The 19503-nt window shown below is 43.7% G+C and overlaps 1 protein-coding gene across 1 annotated transcript in view; it reads left to right on the top strand.

Moving 5' to 3' along the window:
- Positions 1–806: 806 nt before the first annotated feature.
- Tmed10 (transmembrane p24 trafficking protein 10) overlaps positions 807–19503 on the top strand; it is a 34857-nt gene continuing 16160 nt past the window's right edge. The window contains 1 exon segment of the mRNA NM_053467.1: positions 807–1031. Coding sequence (NP_445919.1) covers positions 807–1031 — 225 coding nt within the window.

Here is a 19503-nt window from a genome sequence, read left to right as displayed (position 1 = left end):
ATGCTGTTTCCTCCCCTTGACAATGCTCATCTGGTAAAATAATATTTTATGCTCATCTCTGACTGGACCAAAACAAAAATTTAAATGTTGGTTGGAGTGCAGCTTATCTCAGAAGACTATTGATGTTAAAGAAACAAACAAACAAATAAATACATTGTGAACACCAAACTTGCATCAGGCCAAACACTCGGTTCAGAGGCATTAACTGGATACCTGCCAATTCACATTCACCTGTTGACCTCTACACAATCTTCTCTGAGTTAGTGGCCCACACTCACTAAAAGCCAAATTAAAATTTTCTTTTGTGTTTTTCCTTTTCAGTGCTTCATTGTCCCAACATCTATCAGAGTAAGCGTCAGGACACCAAAATTCATTTTGTGCCTTGACCCGAAGTCTAAGCAGCCGGTGGGCGGGCTCAGAGAAAGGCCTTGTGGCTGTTTCTTATTGGGGCCTGGTTGCTATGGTGTCACCGATTTTAAAAACTCGCATGAACCACTTCCGGGGGCTTAAAACAATTACTTCCGGGGCTGCCCATACTTATAATGGTTTGCTCCTAAGTCTTTTACCACAACAAAAAATAAAACTTGTACGAAAAACTCCTGGGAACTCCTCTATAGCCCCTGAAACCCGTGGTTATGACATACTATCAAATGTGTTCTTCTTTTTAAAACTTATTTTACATTCCTTTTCTGTTAGCCAATCTCCAAAATGGCGCGGACGGCCTCGCCAGGTTAGAGGCGAGTCACGTGGGTTTCCCCGGTTCCGGCGCGCTAGAGGCCCCGGGTGGTGAACGAGGCTCCGGCACCATGTCTGGTTTGTCTGGCCCACTATCCTGGCCTGGCCCTCTCCTATCCGCCTTGCTCTTTCTGTTCCTTCTCGGCCCCAGCTCGGTCCTCGGCATCTCCTTCCATCTACCCGTGAACTCTCGGAAGTGTCTCCGCGAGGAGATCCACAAAGACTTGCTGGTTACGGGCGCGTACGAGATCACCGACCAGTCTGGGGGCGCTGGCGGCCTGCGCACCCACCTCAAGGTGCGGCCCCGGGCGGCGCGGTGGCGGGTGGCAAGAGGGCAGGCGTCGTCCAGGGGAGGCTGAGGTTGGGGGAGGCCGGCGGGCGGAGGCTGGGGCTTGGCCTGGCCTCCCCCCAACCCCATCCCTGAACGCTAAGTACGCGCGGTGGGGACCGCCCCTTCACCCGGCGCGTTGGGGTTCGCGGGGCGGGGCTGCGCGCTGAAGTCGGGGCCCTTGGAGGGGCGGAGGGGCAGAGAGGCATTGGCGAACCTAGCGTCTAGAGACCTAGGGCTCTTTCGACTTCGGGCTGTCATCAGGGTTTTGTGTCTGTGAAGTCTCGAAAATCGTGCTATAACGTGATTTTTCTGAGAAATGTGTAGAGCATCAGTGGGGTTTGACATCATAAGACACCTCAACACCTACAGATAAAGCAGACAATAACGTTGTCCGTGACTAATAAAACGTGTTATTTATTAAGCATCTGAAGTGTCACTTCCTGTGCCACATAAGGTTGTGCGTTTAGTTCAAACACTACCTTATGGAACACGTGGGTACCATTGACCTCATTTATATAAACACAGAAACTGAGGCTCAAGTAGATGACTGAACAATCGTTGGAGTTGGAATTGGATGGAAACGTGCTAAAACCTTCCTTTGTGATTCCTGGGATTTATTATTGATCAGACAAGATGGTCATAGTCTCTAGTCCCATCAGTTAGCTACACCAGGGTCATCTGGATCCATGTATGCTGACAGCTACTTTACTTAATGCCGTATGGTTCTGGTTTTCAGTGGAGTTTTGCTTGGCCAGATTTTTGAGTTGTTAATAGTTGAGTTGGTTGAGTACTGCATAATTGTGTTCATTCACAAAAAGCACTAGTAAATTTTTTGTTTTTTTCCAACAGAAGGAAAACTTCACATTCTTAAGCCAAATACAGTTTACTTAAGGTTTCTTTTTTAATTATTTATTTTGTTTTATGCATATAAGCGTTTTGGCTGCATGTTTGTACGTGTACCTTGTGGGTGCCTAGAGCCCATGGAGGCCAGAACAGGGCATTAGATTTCCTAGAACTGACATTTAAGATAGTTATGAGCCACCATATGCGTGCTGGGAACCCAAGTTGGGTCTTCTGAAAGTGCAGTAAGTGATCTAAACCTCAGAGCATCTCTCCAGCCAGGAACAGTTTTGTTTTAACAAGCTTTAGTCATATTGTTTCTATTTAAAGTATTGGGCCATGGTAGTGATAGTGTTACAAACTTTATTTAGGAGAGGAAAAACCGGACAGCTCTGATTTTTCAGGGCTATTGTTTCGTGTGCCATCTTTTTTTTTTTTTCCGGAGCTGGGGACCGAACCCAGGGCCTTGCGCTTGCTAGGCAAGCACTCTACCACTGAGCCAAATCCCCAACCCCGTGTGCCATCTTTTTAATTATCCCTCTAAATATTGAACTGTCAACCAGGAAAGTGGTGGTGGTACATTTTAAAGACACAGATACAATGTTTGGGGTTTGATAATGCTGGCCCCAGAGTAGAAGAGGAGTGGTGCCTACAATCCAAGAAGCTGAGCTCTTCAGCCTTGCTGTCTCTCCTTGAGTCCTGTGTTTGAAAACCCTTCCTGGGCTCACTGCTGCCTGTCTGACACACGTGCTGTCGTGCTCCTCCTCATGAGATCTGTCTTGAAGCTTCATATGTTGTTAGTTTCCAATTTGTGTTCCAAATGGAGTCCCCTGAGCAGTACTCTCTGTAACTGTCTCTGCTTATTCTTATTCTCCCTATCAGTAGCCTTTCTAAGGGTAGGAATTGTTTTCCTGTTCATATTTTCTAGAGTGTTCATATGTCGCCTTGCTTCTAGTAAGCATTCAGCAAGCAGGAACCATGCATGGTCCAGCCTTCCAGTAGTGAATATCTGGGCATGGGCCAGCGCCTAGCAAAGGGGTATCACCAGCAGGAGTTTGTGCTTCAACTCACTAGTATTTCACCCACACTCAGTTATCCTCCCTTTGTCTGCTGTGTCTCACCCCTAACCATCTTAATTGGACTACTGGAATCTTAAACCCAAAAGCCAAGTAGATAACACCTAGGAATGAATTGAGCCGGATACTTAAAAAGAAAAGAAGACCGGAAGCAGCTGTGTTAGTGTGGTGTCACTGGCATGGTGGAGATGTGAACGTGGAGGGAGCAGCACTCCCTCCACTCTTTGTTTGGTTTGAGGCCTCACTGGAAGCCCGGGTTGGCCTGGAACCCTCTATCCTTCTACCTCAGCCTTGCACGTGCAGGGATTGTACTCTCTCGCTCATGATGAAACTTGCCTTGCAAACACATGGGCCCTTTTGTCCCATCTGGTTTTTCAAGTGAAATAAAAAGTAAAAATTATGATGTCAAAGTCCTGAGTTTTATCACCAACACAGGTTGCTTTGGGCAGTGTTTTATTTTCATTCTTATAAAGAATGTATCCATTTGCATGTTACCCGGAGTTTGCAACTATTTAGGATCCATACTTGTTTAATCTTCATCCTTTTCCTTTTATTATTTTTGGTTAAATTGTCTCAATTCCAGGAAACCCCCAGTATTAGTATTTCAGTCTAGCTGATGTCAGCTTGAATCTCTTAAAAAAAATAGGAACATGACTACTGCGTTTTATAGCCATATAAAACACCCTTTCAGAAATAACGGTGAGTTAGGTATGGTTGTGTGTGTCTGTAATCCTGAGGAGACTGAGGGAGAAGGGTTAGGTAAGTCCAGACTGAGTAAGGTAAGATCGTTGAAGCCCGTGAGTGTGAGAGCTGTCTGGTTTAACATGTTCAGATCCCTCTCTCGAAACAAAACACATGAAATCCCGTCATGATTCCTTAATGTCATGTGATACTCAGAACATATTAAGATTTCACCACCCATGGACTGGTAGGATGTTTCAATAGGTAAAGACGTTTGTCATTAAGCCTAAGTTCAACTGTTGGAACCCACGTGGTAGTTAGTGAGAATCAACTCTCAGAAGTTGTCCTGTAAACTTCCACATGTACACATGTGCATAACTTGCACATACATAATAAATCATAACAAAAAATTTTAAATTCCCCACTTGTTTAAAAAGGATTATTTAAAATTAGTGTGTTGGGGCCAGAGAAGTGGCTTGGCATTAAGGACAATACTACTCCTATAGAGGACCTCAGGTCCCCATTACCTGCGCCTGGCAGCTCACACCTCCCTCCCCATATTTCTTGTAAAAGGATAAGGAATAAATATGTAATCAGGTTCAGTTTTCTCCTTTTGCTTTGAATACTTGACAGCTGGTGCTGTATGGGGCCTGGGACGTAGCTTATTAATAGAGCATACTTCCCTCGCGTTCCAGACTGACAAAGAAGGCTGCTTACCTCGTGGATAGTGCTCTGCACTTCATGTGGGATCAAGAAACACAAGGGCATTTTCCATCTCCCGCTGATCTGCTATCGATTCATAAGTTCAAATGTATTTTAGGGTCCTACTGATGTCACAACACATTGCCGTGAATTTAAAGGCTAGAATGATGGCACTAAATTTAATAGTCATCATTTTACTATGTGGAGTGGAATTAGAGAAGAGGAAGGCAGGGGATTTTCAAACCAGAAGAAGAGATTTTTTTGGTTTAGTTTTGATTTTTCTCAGACAGGGTTTCTCTGTAGCTGTGGCTGTCTTAGAACTCACTCTAGCTAGCCTTGAACTCAGAGACCCACCTGCCTCTTCCTGAGTACTGGCATTAAAGGTGTGTTACCACTGTGAAGCCGAGATTTTTTATTATAGTTGTTGTTGTTATTATTAATGGTAAAGGCAGGGTCTCATTCTATAGCTCTGGCTGTCCTGGAACTCAATGTGTAGACCAGGCTGGCTTCACACTCAAAGATCTGCTTGCTTTTGTCTCCTGACTGCTGAGTTTTTTTGTTTTTTTGTTTTTTTTTTTATTGGTTCTTTTTTTCCGGAGCTGGGGACCGAACCCAGGGCCTTGCGCTTCCTAGGCAAGCGCTCTACCACTGAGCTAAATCCCCAACCCCGAGTTTTTTTTTTAAACAGTCTTCATAGCACAAGCTGGCCTCAGCCTCTCAAGTGCTGTGGCCGTGAGGCATGCAGCACCGCGCCTGCACAGACACTGGTTGAACGTTTGTTCTGAAATGGAGAGAAAATATTTTTATCTGCACTATGGCTATCAATATAGTAGTTTGTATTTTATCTTATGACAAGATGCTGCTCTGTTTTTCAGTGATTTAAAGAAGACCATTTGATTACCCCAAATTTACAATTCACACAAGCAGGACAAATGCAGAGTTTATACTTTTAGATTTTATTGAACTTTATTTTATAAGCACTGGTGTGAGGGTGTCAGATCCCCTGGAAGTACAGCCACGTGAGCTGCCGTGGGGGTGCTGGGAAGGGCTCAGGAAGAGCAGTTAGCGCTCTTAACCACTGACCCATCGCTCCAGCTCTGACTTTATACTTTTTAATGAATAGTTCTCAGAGTATGGATTTTTTTTAAAGATTTATTTATTATATATAAGTACACTGCAACTCTCTTTGGACACACCAGAAGAGGGCATCAAATTCCATTACAGATGGCTGTGAGCCACCATGTGGTTGCTGGGATTTGAACTCAGGACCTCTGGAAGAGCAGTCAGTGCTCTTAACCACTGAGCCATCTCTCCAGCCCCCGGATTTTTTTTTTTTTTTTTTTTTTAAAGACAGGGTTTTGGGGTTGGGGATTTAGCTCAGTGGTAGAGTGCTTGCCTAGGAAGCGCAAGGCCCTGGGTTCGGTCCCCAGCTCCGAAAAAAAGAACCAAAAAAAAAAAAAAAAAAAAAAAAGACAGGGTTTCTCTGTGTAGCTTTGACTGTTCTGTAGATCAGGCTGACCTTGAACTCAGAGATCTGCCTGCTTCTGTCTCCCTAGTGCTAGGATTAAAAGCATGCGCCATGACTACACAGTGGACTTCTTTCAACATTTATTTCTATGTAATGTATGTATTTTGTATTTATGTAGAAGCCCTCAGCAGCATTGCAACCATAGTATCTATGAACTTGGCTCTGCTTCCTGAAGGCTCAGATTCTACCTCAAGGGCTCCTACAGTATCCTTTCTGCTTCAAAAGCCTCCCCAAGCACATAGCTCCTGCTTCCATGTCAGGCCGCAGTGCAGGTCTGTGATGAGCCTACGGCTTATTAAGTTGGCCTATTCTTGGCTTTGGGGTACCTCCTATGTGGGGTACCTCTTATATGCTTTGGTTATATACTGCTTGACAGGACAGCCTTCTTGGTGTAGTGTGGTACTTTCTTTTTTTTTTTTTTTTTGGTTCTTTTTTTCGGAGCTGGGGACCAAACCCAGGGCCTTGCGCTTCCTAGGCAAGCGCTCTACCACTGAGCTAAATCCCCAACCCCGTGTGGTACTTTCTTATTAATATCCATAATGTCATAATGCCTCCATAATGTAGTTTTCTTTATATCTATCTATCTATCTATCTATCTATCTATCTATGATTTTTTTTTTTTTGGTTCTTTTTTTCGGAGCTGGGGACCGAACCCAGGGCCTTGCGCTTCCTAGGTAAGCGCTCTACCACTGAGCTAAATCCCCAGCCCCTATGATTTTTTTTAAAACAAAATCCTTTACTGAATTTGGATCTCCCCAAGACTGGCTGTCAAGCAAGCTCTAGGGCTTCTCCTGACTTGGCCTCCACAGAGCTGGGATTGTAGGTATGCACTCCCTGCTGCATTTGGCTTTTTAAGTGGGTGCTGAGGGGCCAAACTCAGGTCAGGTGCTCATCTTACTGTTGTCTGAGCCATCTCCCCAAGCCCCTATATTTTTTGCTTGTTTGTTTGAACATGGGGACTCTGCATAACTCACGCTGAGCTTGAATTTACTGCAATCCCTCTTGCCTGTTGGGATTATGGGAATTTACCACAATGCTCAGCTCTTATTTTCTTTTCTAGGGTTGGGGGAAGGGCTTGAGATAGTGTTTTATGTAGCACAGGATAGCAGAGGATGACTCTGAACTCCTGGTCCTCCTGCCTCTGCCTCCCAAGTGCTGGGATTACAGGGGAGAACCACCAATCCCTGTAGAACAGTGAATGAAGAGAGTCCGGATCTCCATCATAGATTTGAACTGAATTGCTAGCAACGGCACTAAGTGTAGAGTGTGCAGGCTCAGTTCCTTAGTCCCTCTCATGAGTCCCTATGTAAGGGGCAGTGATGGTAGAGCTCAGGGAGTTAAAACACCTGAGCTGAGTGAGACTGTATTCAGGGAACCTGTTGGCCTTTGTTCCACTGAGTTGTTCTCTGGCCTCATGTGGGATTGAAATGACCAGATGTGCAATGATTCTTTTTGTTTTTTTTTTTTTTTTTTTTTGGTTTCTAGCCCTGGCCATCCCAGAACTCACTTGCTAACCAGGCTGGCCCAAACTACTCTAGATTCACCTGCCTCTGCCTCCCAAGGATTAAAGGCCTGTGCCACCAACGCCATTTTTTAAAGTCAATCAGTCAATCTCTCTATCTCTGTTCCATTGTTTGGTTTTGGTTCCCTTTCTTCCTTCCCTTCTTCCTTCCTTCCTTCCTTCCTTCCTTTTTTTTTTTTTTTTTTTGAGATAGGGTCTTACTATGTAGCCTTGGCTGACCTGGAACTCACTCTGTAGACCAGGCTGGACTCATAGAGCTCTGCCTGCCTCTGCTTCCCGAGTGCTGGGATTAAAGGTGTGTGCCACCACTGTCCAGTGATTTGGAAGGTTTTAATGAGAGGGGTTCTGAGTATTCTGCTTGTGATTCTTCTACTTATTTAAAAATATTTCTTTAATATTTAGTATTTTCCCTACCTGATTTATGAGTTATAGTGGAAATAACAAAGATAAAATATAAAGTGGAAAAAATGGTTCTCAGTAGTGAAAAGTCGAGGAGGACGTGATTGGTGGGATAAAGGATATTTGAGTGGTCTGGGTAGCTAGCCATGGTGTGTGTGGGCGTCTCATGCAAAGGCTTGTTTCAGTCACACTTTGTGTTGGATGTCCAACTGTACCTCATCACTCTTCCCCACTCGCAGCACAGCATGAGTGGTGCTGACCCATCCCTAGTACTAGATTGTAAAGACTTTGCTACCCATGTTTGAGGCTGGAAGTGTCCCCTCCCCAACCACAGTAATATAGATGCCATCTTGCTGCTTAAGGACCTAATAAGAGCTGTCATGGGAGCTGATGGGTCTAAGTGTAGGGACTGCAGACATGAACATCCATGCTGGACAGTGTGAGATACATGTAGTGCATGTAAGTTTCCAGGTTCTTTTTTTTTTTTTTTTTGGTTCTTTTTTTTCCGGAGCTGGGGACTGAACCCAGGGCCTTGCGCTTCCTAGGCAAGCGCTCTGCCGCTGAGCCAAATCCCCAACCCCTAGTTTCCAGGTTCTTAGGAGATTACATTTCTGGTGTCTATGTTGAGAACATTTCTGTACTGTAGAGGGAAAACAGTAGCATACTTGTTGCTTATTTCTCAGAAGAAGCCGCTCTTTCATCAGTCACTACTACGTGAATCCTTACTTGGGCTCACCTTTTTTCTTTAGGGAAAATATGGTCCTTTTAAATTGATATTTATAATGTAACTATTACCAGTGGATTAAAACCAGACCAATAACAAGGTGGTTTGCTACAGAAGGCCACCTGGTACATTAACATAGGATCGCATTACAGTCTAGTTTCTTTTTGTATTACATAGAAGTCTTTAGCTTTTACTTGAGCCTTGACCTTGTATTTCTTTCTTCATAAAAGTTAAAGGATAATGTTTCTTCTTTGAACTCTTACACAGTGACCAGTTGTCTACAGCTTTGTGTCTTCTAAGTCATCTAGAAAAGGGGACTGCTTAGATTTTGAAATCAGTGATAACTTCTGAAGTCATGAGTCCAGCTTTTAGGAAATAGAGCAAATTATAAAAGTAACCCGGAGGGGTACAGCGATTTTGCCAGTTGCTGACTGGTGGTTGATGCTAAAGCACTGCTCCCAGATTCATGTGCAGCCTGCAGCCTAGACAGTAGGGCCCTCTGTGAAATCATCCAGCTGGACACAGACCAGAATTTGGGCCTCAGACTTGAGGGAGGTTGATGTCATCTGCTTTATCCTGCGCCCCAACTTCATTGTTCAACATAGTGTGTGGGAAATCAAGGGACTAGTTGTTAAAAGAGAACAAGGCTTTGTTTGTGCCTAAAAGGGTCATGCTGGAGGTTTTTACCGTAAATAACTCTGGAACAGTATGAAAAAAAACATTTGATCTGGCTTCACCCCCGCAGAAGTGTTGTTAGGGCAGCAACTGGTCCTTCATTCTCATCCTCTCCCTCCCTCTCTCTTTTCCTCTCTTCTTTCCTGCTCTCCACCCCTTCCAGTTAAGCCTATTTATCTTAGCCTGTGGTAAGTTAATGTAGCAGATGCTGATAGAAGTAGGAAGAGAGAGAGCATCTGCCTGCTGTCCCAGCAGGGCCTGGAAGTTACCATCTCTGCATCTCAGCAGCTGCACAGGAACCCATCCTTGATCACATTAGCTTAAGCAGTGTGAGCACGCTGAAAGAATTTAGTGTTGGGTGCTGCTTACTGTGTAAGTTTGGTTTGTTCTCAGTATAATCTACATGATCTTCTGACTTCAGAAATACAGTTGATAGACTTGATATTTGCTCTTGACTGGAAAATCAGGGTAGGGGCCAGAGAGATGGCTAAGTGGAATGTATGCGTTAGCATGCTTTCAGAGGGCTTGAGTTTGGTTCCTAGCACCCCACTGTGGGGTTCACAACCATCTGTAACTATAATTCTGGAGATGCCTGCACCTTTACACAGACATACATAATTAAAAATGAAAATAAGTTTTACAAAAGAAAAGAAAGTAAATTCTGTCAGTGCTCTTCGCCTTTAAGATACATTGGCAACCTGTGGTTTACATGTTCCTTTGTGCAGGAAGTTGAACTAGATCGTCTAGAATACTCACTTTACCTAACTGCCCCCCTCTCCCCGCTCCACCCCGCCTCAACTTAAGACGGTAGCCTAGGCTAGGCTCAAACTTGCTGTGTAGCTGAAGATAACTCTTACATTCTTCCTCTCTTTTTCCCAAATGTTGGAATTGTAGGTATAGATTACTACCCCTGGCTCTGCACATGCCTGTGTGTGTGGTGTCTGTGTCTCTGTGTCTCTCTCTCTGTCTGTCTGTCTGTCTTGGTGCTCACTGTAGTCTGAGGCTGGTCTCAAAGTTGATCAAATGCCTCACAAGTGCTAGAATTACAGGCATGAGCCAGTAGGCCTAGTTTCCTGTTGGATTATTCTTGTAATTTATTCCTTATCAGATTAAAACCCACATTCCAGAAATGCTAGAGTTCAGCTTGGATTCCTTACTGTGTTGGTTAGGGTTTCTATTGTGATACAACACATGAAAAAGCAGCTTAGGCTTACATGTAGTCCAGGAAGCCAGGGCAAGAATGTGGAGGCAGAAACTGAAACAGCTCATGGTGGGATGGGGCTCACTGGCCTGTTCGTCGTGGGTTGCTCAGTTTGTTTTTTTTATATTATCCAGCCCCATCTGCCCAGGGTGTACTGCCTCCATTGAGTTGGACCAGCTCTCTCAACTATCAATCAAGAACATGCCCCACAGGCATGCCCACAGGCTGGTCTGTCGGAGGCCTTTTCTCAATTGAGGTTCCCTCTTTAAGACTCTACTTCCGGCATGTACTGTCCCTTGCTGCCATCTAAAAACATGGAATACCTGCTTTGCTAGGCTTTTGTACCCTATAGTTTCCAGGATCTTGCTGTTTCCCTGAAGATGGACCTAGTTGTTTGTATTCCCATGCAGTGACCATGCAGGGCCTTGGAAATTCTAATCCACTTTGTGCCCCAATTGTCCTTTGGTTTGGAAGACCTTGGATCCCCTGACACTGCAATCACTAATGATGGTGAACATCTCCTAATACAGTTCAGCAGGAAGTATGAGGATAACCTGATGGGTTAGGTTCTGAGTTAGGACTCACAGACAGCTGTGATAGTCCAGTAGTCCTCCTGACAGTAACATTTCACTGGGTGCTAGTGTGCCAGGCACTGTGCCAGGCCTTAACCCTCAGTTATTGGTGAAGTATACACAACTATGTCCTTACTTCATGAGTGAAGCACAGAGGTTAAGGAACCTGTCTAAGGCTTTACAACCAGTAAGTGATGTGACTGTGATTTGAACATAGACCAGAGTGTCAGACTCTAGAACCTTCCATCATTTTTCTTCTCTTTGTGTGTTATTTTGGTTTTTTTATTTTTATTTTTTGTTTGTTTTTTGAGGCCAATTCTAACATAACCTGGTTGGCCTTGAACTCTGTATAGCTTAGAATGGTCTTAACACCTTCCTGATCTTGTGTTTTCCCAAGTGCTGAGATTGCTGGCATGAGCTATCATGGCCATCGTAGAATCTCTCATCTTTTTTTAAAAAAATTATTTCATTTTACATGTATGGGTGTTTTGATTGTATATATTTCCAGTTTTGTTTTTTTAATTTTTCAAGGGTTTCTCTGTGTAGCTTGACTGTCCTGGACCTCACTCTGTAGACCAGGCTGGCCTTGAACTTGAAGATCCACTTGCCTCTGCCTGTTGAACACTGGGATTAAAGACATGCCCCACCACTGACTGGCTCAAATGTCTATCTTTGGACCACGTTCATATCTGGTCCCCAGAGAGGTCGGAAGACCTTGGATCCCCTGACACTGCAGTCACTAATAATGGTGAGCTCTCACATGGTCTTGGACTTGACCTGGTGCTCTGCAAGAGCAGCAGCCCTCTTAACTGCTGCCATCCCTGCAGCCCAGAAGCTTTCATCTCAGCTGACAACATCCTGTACTGTCCCTCAAAAAAAGAAAGTTGATGCCGTTGTCAAGAGTACTTTTATTCTGTACTAGAGCTTCTAGGCAGGACTCACAAGGTTAGTGGTTGTCCTTAAAATCTTCTACTCAGTATTATGTCATGGCTGACCATGACCTGAAGAAGATAGGTAGGAGTCAAGAGTGTAGATAGGAGCCAAATTGAAGGGAATTGTATCTTCACACTAATAATAAGTTTAAATGACTTTAAAGTTTATTTTATGTGTATGAGTGTTGCTTGTATGTCTGTGCACCGTGTGTGAACCTGTTGTCCACAGAGACCAGGAGAGGGTGTTGGATTCCTGAAACTGGAGTTAGAGGGGTTATTAGCCACTATGTGGGCACTGAGAACCAAACCCTGGTCCTGTGGAAGAGCAGTCTGCTTCTAACTGCTGAGCCACCTCTCCAGTCCTAGGATGGCTCTTATTGGGATTGTCAGATGGTTTCCTCAGGATAAAACTGGGTTCGTGTGTATGGGGTGTGAGACTGCAGAGGTCAGATGTCATTCTTACCACAGCACATGACTTGTCAAAGATCATCTGTCTGAATTGGTGTTTGTCAGGCTTCTCCACTGTAGCTCTTTTTACACTGTGCTCTTTGGGATGAAGTCATTTAGTGAAGCCAGCCCACACATAAGGAGTGGTGAGTTAGATTCACTTCCTAGAGGGTGTGGCATTAGTCTTCTGAGAGAGATTTGTCCCTTCTCCCTCAGTTGTTTAATCATGCATTACCTGTACAGAGTCTTAGCTACTGTGTACTTGAGATTACAATCCATTAATACTTTTTCTTGGTGATCAACTTGTTTTCAACTTTGCTGTGCAGGGCAGCTTTCTTGGGCTTTCACGTACTCCCATCCTGGGGGTTTGCTTTTGAGGGCTTCCTCATTTTCTGGCACTATAAGATACCTGATGTTGTATATTTTCAGATTGGTCCTAGGATCCAGGGTTCCCATTTCTTCAAGGAGCCCTAGTTTTGTTTGTTGAATTGTCTCTTAGAATAGATAGTATTGTTAATGGTTTTTTCTGATGCCCTTCCCCCAACAGTTGTTGCAACAGGTGGCCAGATGGTTCTGTCTTTAGTGTTCTGTGAGCAGGAATGGGCTGGGATACAAAGAAAGTCGTGGTGGTAAGGGGGCCAGGCAGAGAGCCAGGGCTTGGGCACATTCAGGTTCCTTTAGGTCCTGGTGCAGTACTGTGTGAGGTCAGACCAGCATCGACAGGTGGCCAGGTCACTGTGCATCCGTGTGAACTCCGTTTGTGTCTTTAGCAGGCTGTGGTCAAAAATGACAGGTACCTTTCAGATAAACTGTTTCATGTTTTGTTCCAGGAACATTGTCCCTGAGATAAATGTGTGGGCTTTCATCGGTAAACAATCATGTAACTCAGCTGGCTTCTCTTCTAGTCTTTGAATCTCAGTTTCAAGCAGACTTAAGGTCAAATGTACCATAAAAGTTTTCAGGCTCTTGAAACTTGTCCTTGTTCCTTCCCCCAGGTGAGCACTGTTCTGGTTTATTCCTAAGTGCTTTATTGCCCCAAACTACTTACACAGCTTCCGAAATAGGCAGGGTGTTATCTTGAATGTTTGGTAATGGAATTGGTCAGCAGGCAGGTTTCTGGACCAGCTCAAGAACCTGCTCCTAGCCACTGCTTAGACTAATCCAAGAAGATAGAATTCTAGATGAGTGACCATTTTCTCACTCTGTTGACAGGTTTAGTGTGAGCATTCACAGTCTTGACATCAACTACTCTGCTAATACAGTTAACACCTTTTCTCTCTTTAAGTTGTGAATTTTGGTTTGCTTTTCATTAGAAACTGTTATCTAGAAACATAATTTTATTACTTCCTGTTCCATGACGTCATTTCTGGAGCAGTTTTAGATGCCTCTGTTTAATCAGAGAATTGTAATTACTACAAGTATTTTGCTGTTAGCCAGGCATTGCAGTGCTGCATGGTTACTGAAGGCTGTAATCCCAGCACCAGGGAGGTAAGCTTCAGTGATCCTTCAGAAGTAGGATCCACTGGTGAGGTCCCCCAAGTTTGATGCCGGTTGAGTCCAGCCCAGCCAAGGCCTCAATAGTTAGACCCTGCCTTCAGAACAGCAGCAGTAGACCCTAAGGGCTTAGTATTCTAGTAGACAAAATCAGCAGTTGTTCGGTGTGTTGCCTAGGTAATTCTGCAGAATTTAAGAAGAAAAACTAAGCACACCTTATTTATTGGAAAGCAGGTGATATATAATCAAATTTTTTTAATTGTGGGAAAGTTAAAAACATCATTTTCATCTAACTTAGTGTTATATGCCTTTAATGCCAGCACTTGGGAGGTAGAGGTAGGCAGGTTTCTGAGTTCAAGGCCAGTCTGGTATACAGGGGGAGTTCCCTGATAGCCAAGGCTACACAGAGAAATCCTGTCTCAGAAAACAAGAACAAAAAGCAACATCATTTGCTTGGACTATGGCAAGAAGGTTTTTACAAATTCAGGCCACCCAGTACTATAAGGCAAAACCCTACCTAGAAAACCAATAAATAGATTAGTTCATCGTTTCAGCCTATAGACTCTGTGGGCTCTGATTACTCACGAGTGTGGCTCAGTTCCCTAGTCCTTATTTTGGCTACCTACTGGTTTCTATAATGATGTTGGGGTGAAGGGAGGTGCCTTTCATGGGGGGGGGGGTTGGCAAGACATGAGCTTTGCTATTAAATAACTACAGTTATTTTACTTGGTAGAAAACTTAATTTTTTTTTTTAAGGAAAATATTAAATGTTAGAAAGCCCGGCAGTTTGTATGAATTAGTCCAACCCGAAAGTTCAATTGCTTGGATTTTCAAGTATCCAAATAGTTCTCACATGGTTGTGTTAGTGCAAGGTGACAAGGATAGAATCGTGATGTCCAAAGGAACACTAAACATTATCACACATTATTTTTGGAAGGCAGATTTCATGCTGATGAAAGGCAGTGGGTTGGGGTTGGTGTGCGGGTCCCGTCATGAGGTAAAAATGAAGCTCTGGTCAGCAGTGCTAGGTCAAATACTGCTGGAGTCTGATCAAGCACTTTATTTTTCTAACACATTTAAACACAGTAAAACTTTGGGGGAAGTTTCCACATGATCACAACAAAGCTTAGGCATAGCGCCATCTCTTCAGCCATGCATTTGTAACTCTAACCGTGAGAAGGAGCCTACTGCCCGATAAGCCATGCTGAGGCTAGGGGAGGAAGGACTGGTAACAAGCATGAAGATAGGTGCTGGTGACTGAGAGGATTGCTCAGTGTTGGGGGCGGGTGGTTCATGGGAAAGGCTGTCTCCAGAGACTAGTAAAGATCACCAGGTTTTAGACAGCACTCTTCCAGCCTTCCAGATGACCAGTGTCATTTCTGCATGTTTAACAATTCTGTTCCTCCAGTGCTTTCTGTAAGCTGTAGCCTCCGAAGGTTGGGGTTGGAGAGATGGCTCAGCAGTTAAAAGCCTTTGTTTCTCTTGCAGAGGACCTAGGTTCAAAACCAGCAGCCTCACAGTACCACAAAACCATCTGTAACTTCAGTTTCAGAGGATGTAATGTGACCATCTTCTGACCTGTAGACACATATGTGTTACATGTACATACATGCAGGCAGAATATGCATACACATAAATAAATACATCTTTAAAAAAAACTTTTAAAAAAAGGTGAGTCGGGCTGGAGAGATGGCTCAACGGTTAAGAGCACTGACTGCTCTTCCAGAGGTCCTGAGTTCAATTCCCAGCAACCACATGGTGGCTCACAACCATCTGTCATGAGATCTGATGCCCTCTTCTGATATGTCTGAAGACAGCTACAGTGTACATAAAATAAATAAATATTTTAAAAAAGGCGAACCCTTCAGCCTCTACTAATGCATTGAGTCATTGCCTTAGAATGAGCTCAACTTCAGATGGTTTCTCAGATGTCATACGCAGTCAGAGTAAGTGGTTCTTCTGATTGTAGTGGAACACAGTGTGAGGGGACATTTAAACCGTGTTCACTCCTCTGAGTACCAGTTGGAGGTCTGAATTGTGGAGTCCTTTGGAGGAACACAGCAAAGTCCGTAATTTATGTCACATATCACCCCGCACAGCCTTGCTTTAGTAAGAATTTTATGACCAACCTTTAAGTCCTTACAAAATCTGGAAAGGCTCCTTTCACTAAATTAAAAAAAACATTTTTTAAAAGATTTATTTATTTATTATATGTAAGTACACTGTAACCATCTTCAGACACACCAGGCATCAGATCCCATTACAGATGGCTGTGAGCCACCATGTGGTTGCTGGGATTTGAACTCAGGACCTCTGGAAGAGCAGTTAGTGCTCTTAACCTCTGAGCCATCTCTCCAGCCCGAAAAACATTTTTAATATTCTAGGAGAAAGTAAGATGCTCATAATTCTCTCTTCTAGGAAATAAGGCGGTTGGGCAAATGTGTGCCAGACCTTGTTAAATCTAGGTGTTGGCAGTGACCTTGGTCTCCTTCCTCACCTGAGATGGAGAAGGTGGAATCTGACTGTTCATTGCCATAAGCGTAACGCTTACTCCCTGCTGTCCTCTCCTCGTTCTTCTACCATTAAACACATCTTAGCAACCTGCAGTTCTTCTCCCTTTAGAATTAAACTAGTACCGTAGGCAATAATGAAATCTCTTATACCAAATTCACTTTTAACAAGTCTGTCTTGTCTCAGATATCATTCATAGGAGACTAATCTAAGTTGGTGTTTTCACATTGGCTTGGTTCCTACAGTCTGTCTTTTAAGTTTTTTCAGATTTATTCTATTTTATATGTATGAGTATTTTGTCTGCATATATGCCATATGCATGTAATATGTATGCCATATCACGTGTGTCTGATGCCCAAGTATGACAGAAGAGGCGTCATAGCCTCTGGAGTTAGGGATAGTTGTGAGCTCATTTGTGAGAGCTGGGAATCAAACCCAGGTCTTCTGCAGAAGCAACAAGTGCTTTAAACTTCTAAACCACAGAGCTATCTCTTCAGTCTGCCTTCTGGAGCTTTCCTTAAGAATTGTCAGTGTGCTTTCGGGAGGCTGGCTGTAGGGAACTGAGTGCTTTCTGGGTAGGTGAGCTGATGCTCAAGAAAGGACGTTTCCTTAGTTTGGGGTTTGCTTCGTTCTGGGCCTTTTGCTGTGTAATATGTATAGTCAGGGCTGTCACGCAGTCTGTGTGCCTGCTTGCCTTTTTCCTTAGTTGAGTTTTCAGGAGAAGCATCCCCTGAACAGAGACTTTAGCGAATGTTTATGGGCAACTTTGCCAAGATCATTACCATGTGGCCGCCTGCTGGTCTAAGCTCTGAAAGCAGATGATCAGGCCTATGAACGACTGAGAGGACTGCAGTCGCTCTGAACCTCTTTACCTCTCTTCTTCCCTTGGTAGAGGCTCATCCTTTAAGTCTCAGCGTATTTTCCCAGAGTCACCCTGGTGCTCTGTGTAGCCGTGGCTCTCTGCATCGCGTTCCATCCTTCTTTTTGTGTCTTGTTTCCGGCTTCAGTTTTGGTATAATTGGTAAAATAGAAGTTGTATATACGGGCTGGAGAGATGGCTCAGCGGTTAAGAGCACTGACTGCTCTTCCAGAGGTCCTGAGTTCAATCCCCAGCAACCACTATGGGTCTGAAGATACCCAGTTCTGGTGTGTCTGGAAGACAGCGACAGTGTACTCACATACATGAAATAAATAAATCTTAAAAAAAAAAAGTTGTATATACAATGTTGGTGCTTTGATATAACAAGCTAATAAACATATTTCATCACTTCATATCAAAAGCCAATATATCACAAAAAAGTGTCCACCATCATTAATCATCAAGGAAATGCGAAGGGAGGAAGGAAGGGAGGGAGGGAGGGAGGGAGGGAGGGAGGGAGGGAGGGAGGGAGGGATTGAGAGGCATTCTTTTTTTTTTTTCTTTCTTTCTTTTCTTTTTTTTGGAGCTGGGGACTGAACCCAGGGCCTTGTGCTTGCTAGGCAAGCGCTCTACCACTGAGCTAAATCCCCAACCCCTTAGAGGCATTCTTATTTCTTACCCTTTGCCCTCACTTACCCACTGACCACAGATCTTAGTATCTTAATTGTTTTACAAATTAATGGATGATATGAAAGGCAGAAACACTAAACTGTTATTAACTGATTGTCTTAGAGTTTTATTGCTGTGAAAAGACACTATGGCTGAGCCAACTTTTATAAAGGAAAACTAATTGGTGCTAGTCTATCATCATGGCAGGAAGCATGGCAGCGTGCAGGCAGACATGGGCTGGAGAAGGAAGCGAGAGTTCTACATTTTGGTCCACAGGCAGCAAGGAGGAGACTAAGATCCACAATGGGCAGAGCTTAAGCACCTGAGACATCAAAGCTTGTCTCCAAAGTGACACCTTCTCCAACAAGGCCGCACCTCCCAATAGTGCCATGGGCCGGACCTATTCAAACCACCACATTGGTACCATTAGAGAATTTAGGAGTTTACTAACACATCCTTTCAAATGTATCTAATGAGATAACTTTCTTTAGATATCATTTTTTCAAAATAAAATAGCTTTATTATTTTCGATGCTAAGTAACATAGACCTTTGTCGAAAATTAAGAAAATAGAAGGACAGTTAAAAAAAAAAAGGCTGATTTGAGTTAGATACCCAGAATCCCCATGGTAAACAATCAATTTTCATGTTACTCTTACTTCTACATGGTTTGTTATAGCCCCTGCCCCTTATAAGAAATAAATAAGTAGATATGAAGGGGGGAGAAGGAAGAGGAAATCCTACCATTCAGAGTTAACTACTCTTAAAATGTGCTCCACTTAGCCTGAAATATGTGCCTGTGAGTTGGAGGCCAGCCTGTTCTGCACAGTTAGTTTCAGAGTGGCCAAGATACTGTCTCAAACAAAACAACAAGTGCTTCTACTTCCAAGTATGATGGAACAAAGGAAAATATATCAACATTTTATATTTATATAGGCATTTTTTAATCGTTTCATGTAAAGGGACAAGATGGTAGCAAACGTGTGTGGTGGTCATGTCTTCCTCGCTGTCTTGAGTTTTCTGCAGCTTCAGCAGCTTCGTGTTGGACAGAGCGTCTTGACGGTCACAGGCTCTGCAGTCCATCAGGACCACTGTGGGGAAGGTCCTGTGAAGACTGCTGTCTTCAGAAGAGAGCAGCGGTGGCCGCTGGTTAGGTTGCCTTTGTACTTTGGGTCTGGATTTGATAAACTTTTTAAGACACCAACAGCTTAAGAAATAAGGTGTTTGAGGCTAGAGAGTTGTTTTAGCAGTTAAGAGCACTTACTGCTTCTCCAGAGTACCAGAGTTTAATTCCTAGCACAAAATCGGCAGTTCACGTCTGTCTGTGACTCCAGATTCAAGGGATCTCGCACAATCTTCTGGCCTCTGTAGGCACCAGGCATGCCCACAGTACACAAATATACGTGCAGGCAAAACATCCATATACAATAAAAATAAATAAGGTTTGTTTTTTCACTAGGGCTCTCTGTGAGCCCTGGCTGTCCCGGTCACTATGTAGACCAGGCTGGTCTTGAACTCAGAGATTTCCCTGCTGCGATTGAAGACTTGTGCGACCACACCCAGCTAAATATTTTTTTAATAATGTGTTTTAATTTATCCACTTAACA

This window comes from Rattus norvegicus, chromosome 6, assembly GCF_036323735.1.
Source record: "Rattus norvegicus strain BN/NHsdMcwi chromosome 6, GRCr8, whole genome shotgun sequence".
NCBI lineage: Eukaryota > Metazoa > Chordata > Mammalia > Rodentia > Muridae > Rattus > Rattus norvegicus.
The sequence above is the reverse complement of the archived record's forward strand: the minus strand, read 5'-3'. Positions and strand labels throughout refer to the sequence as shown.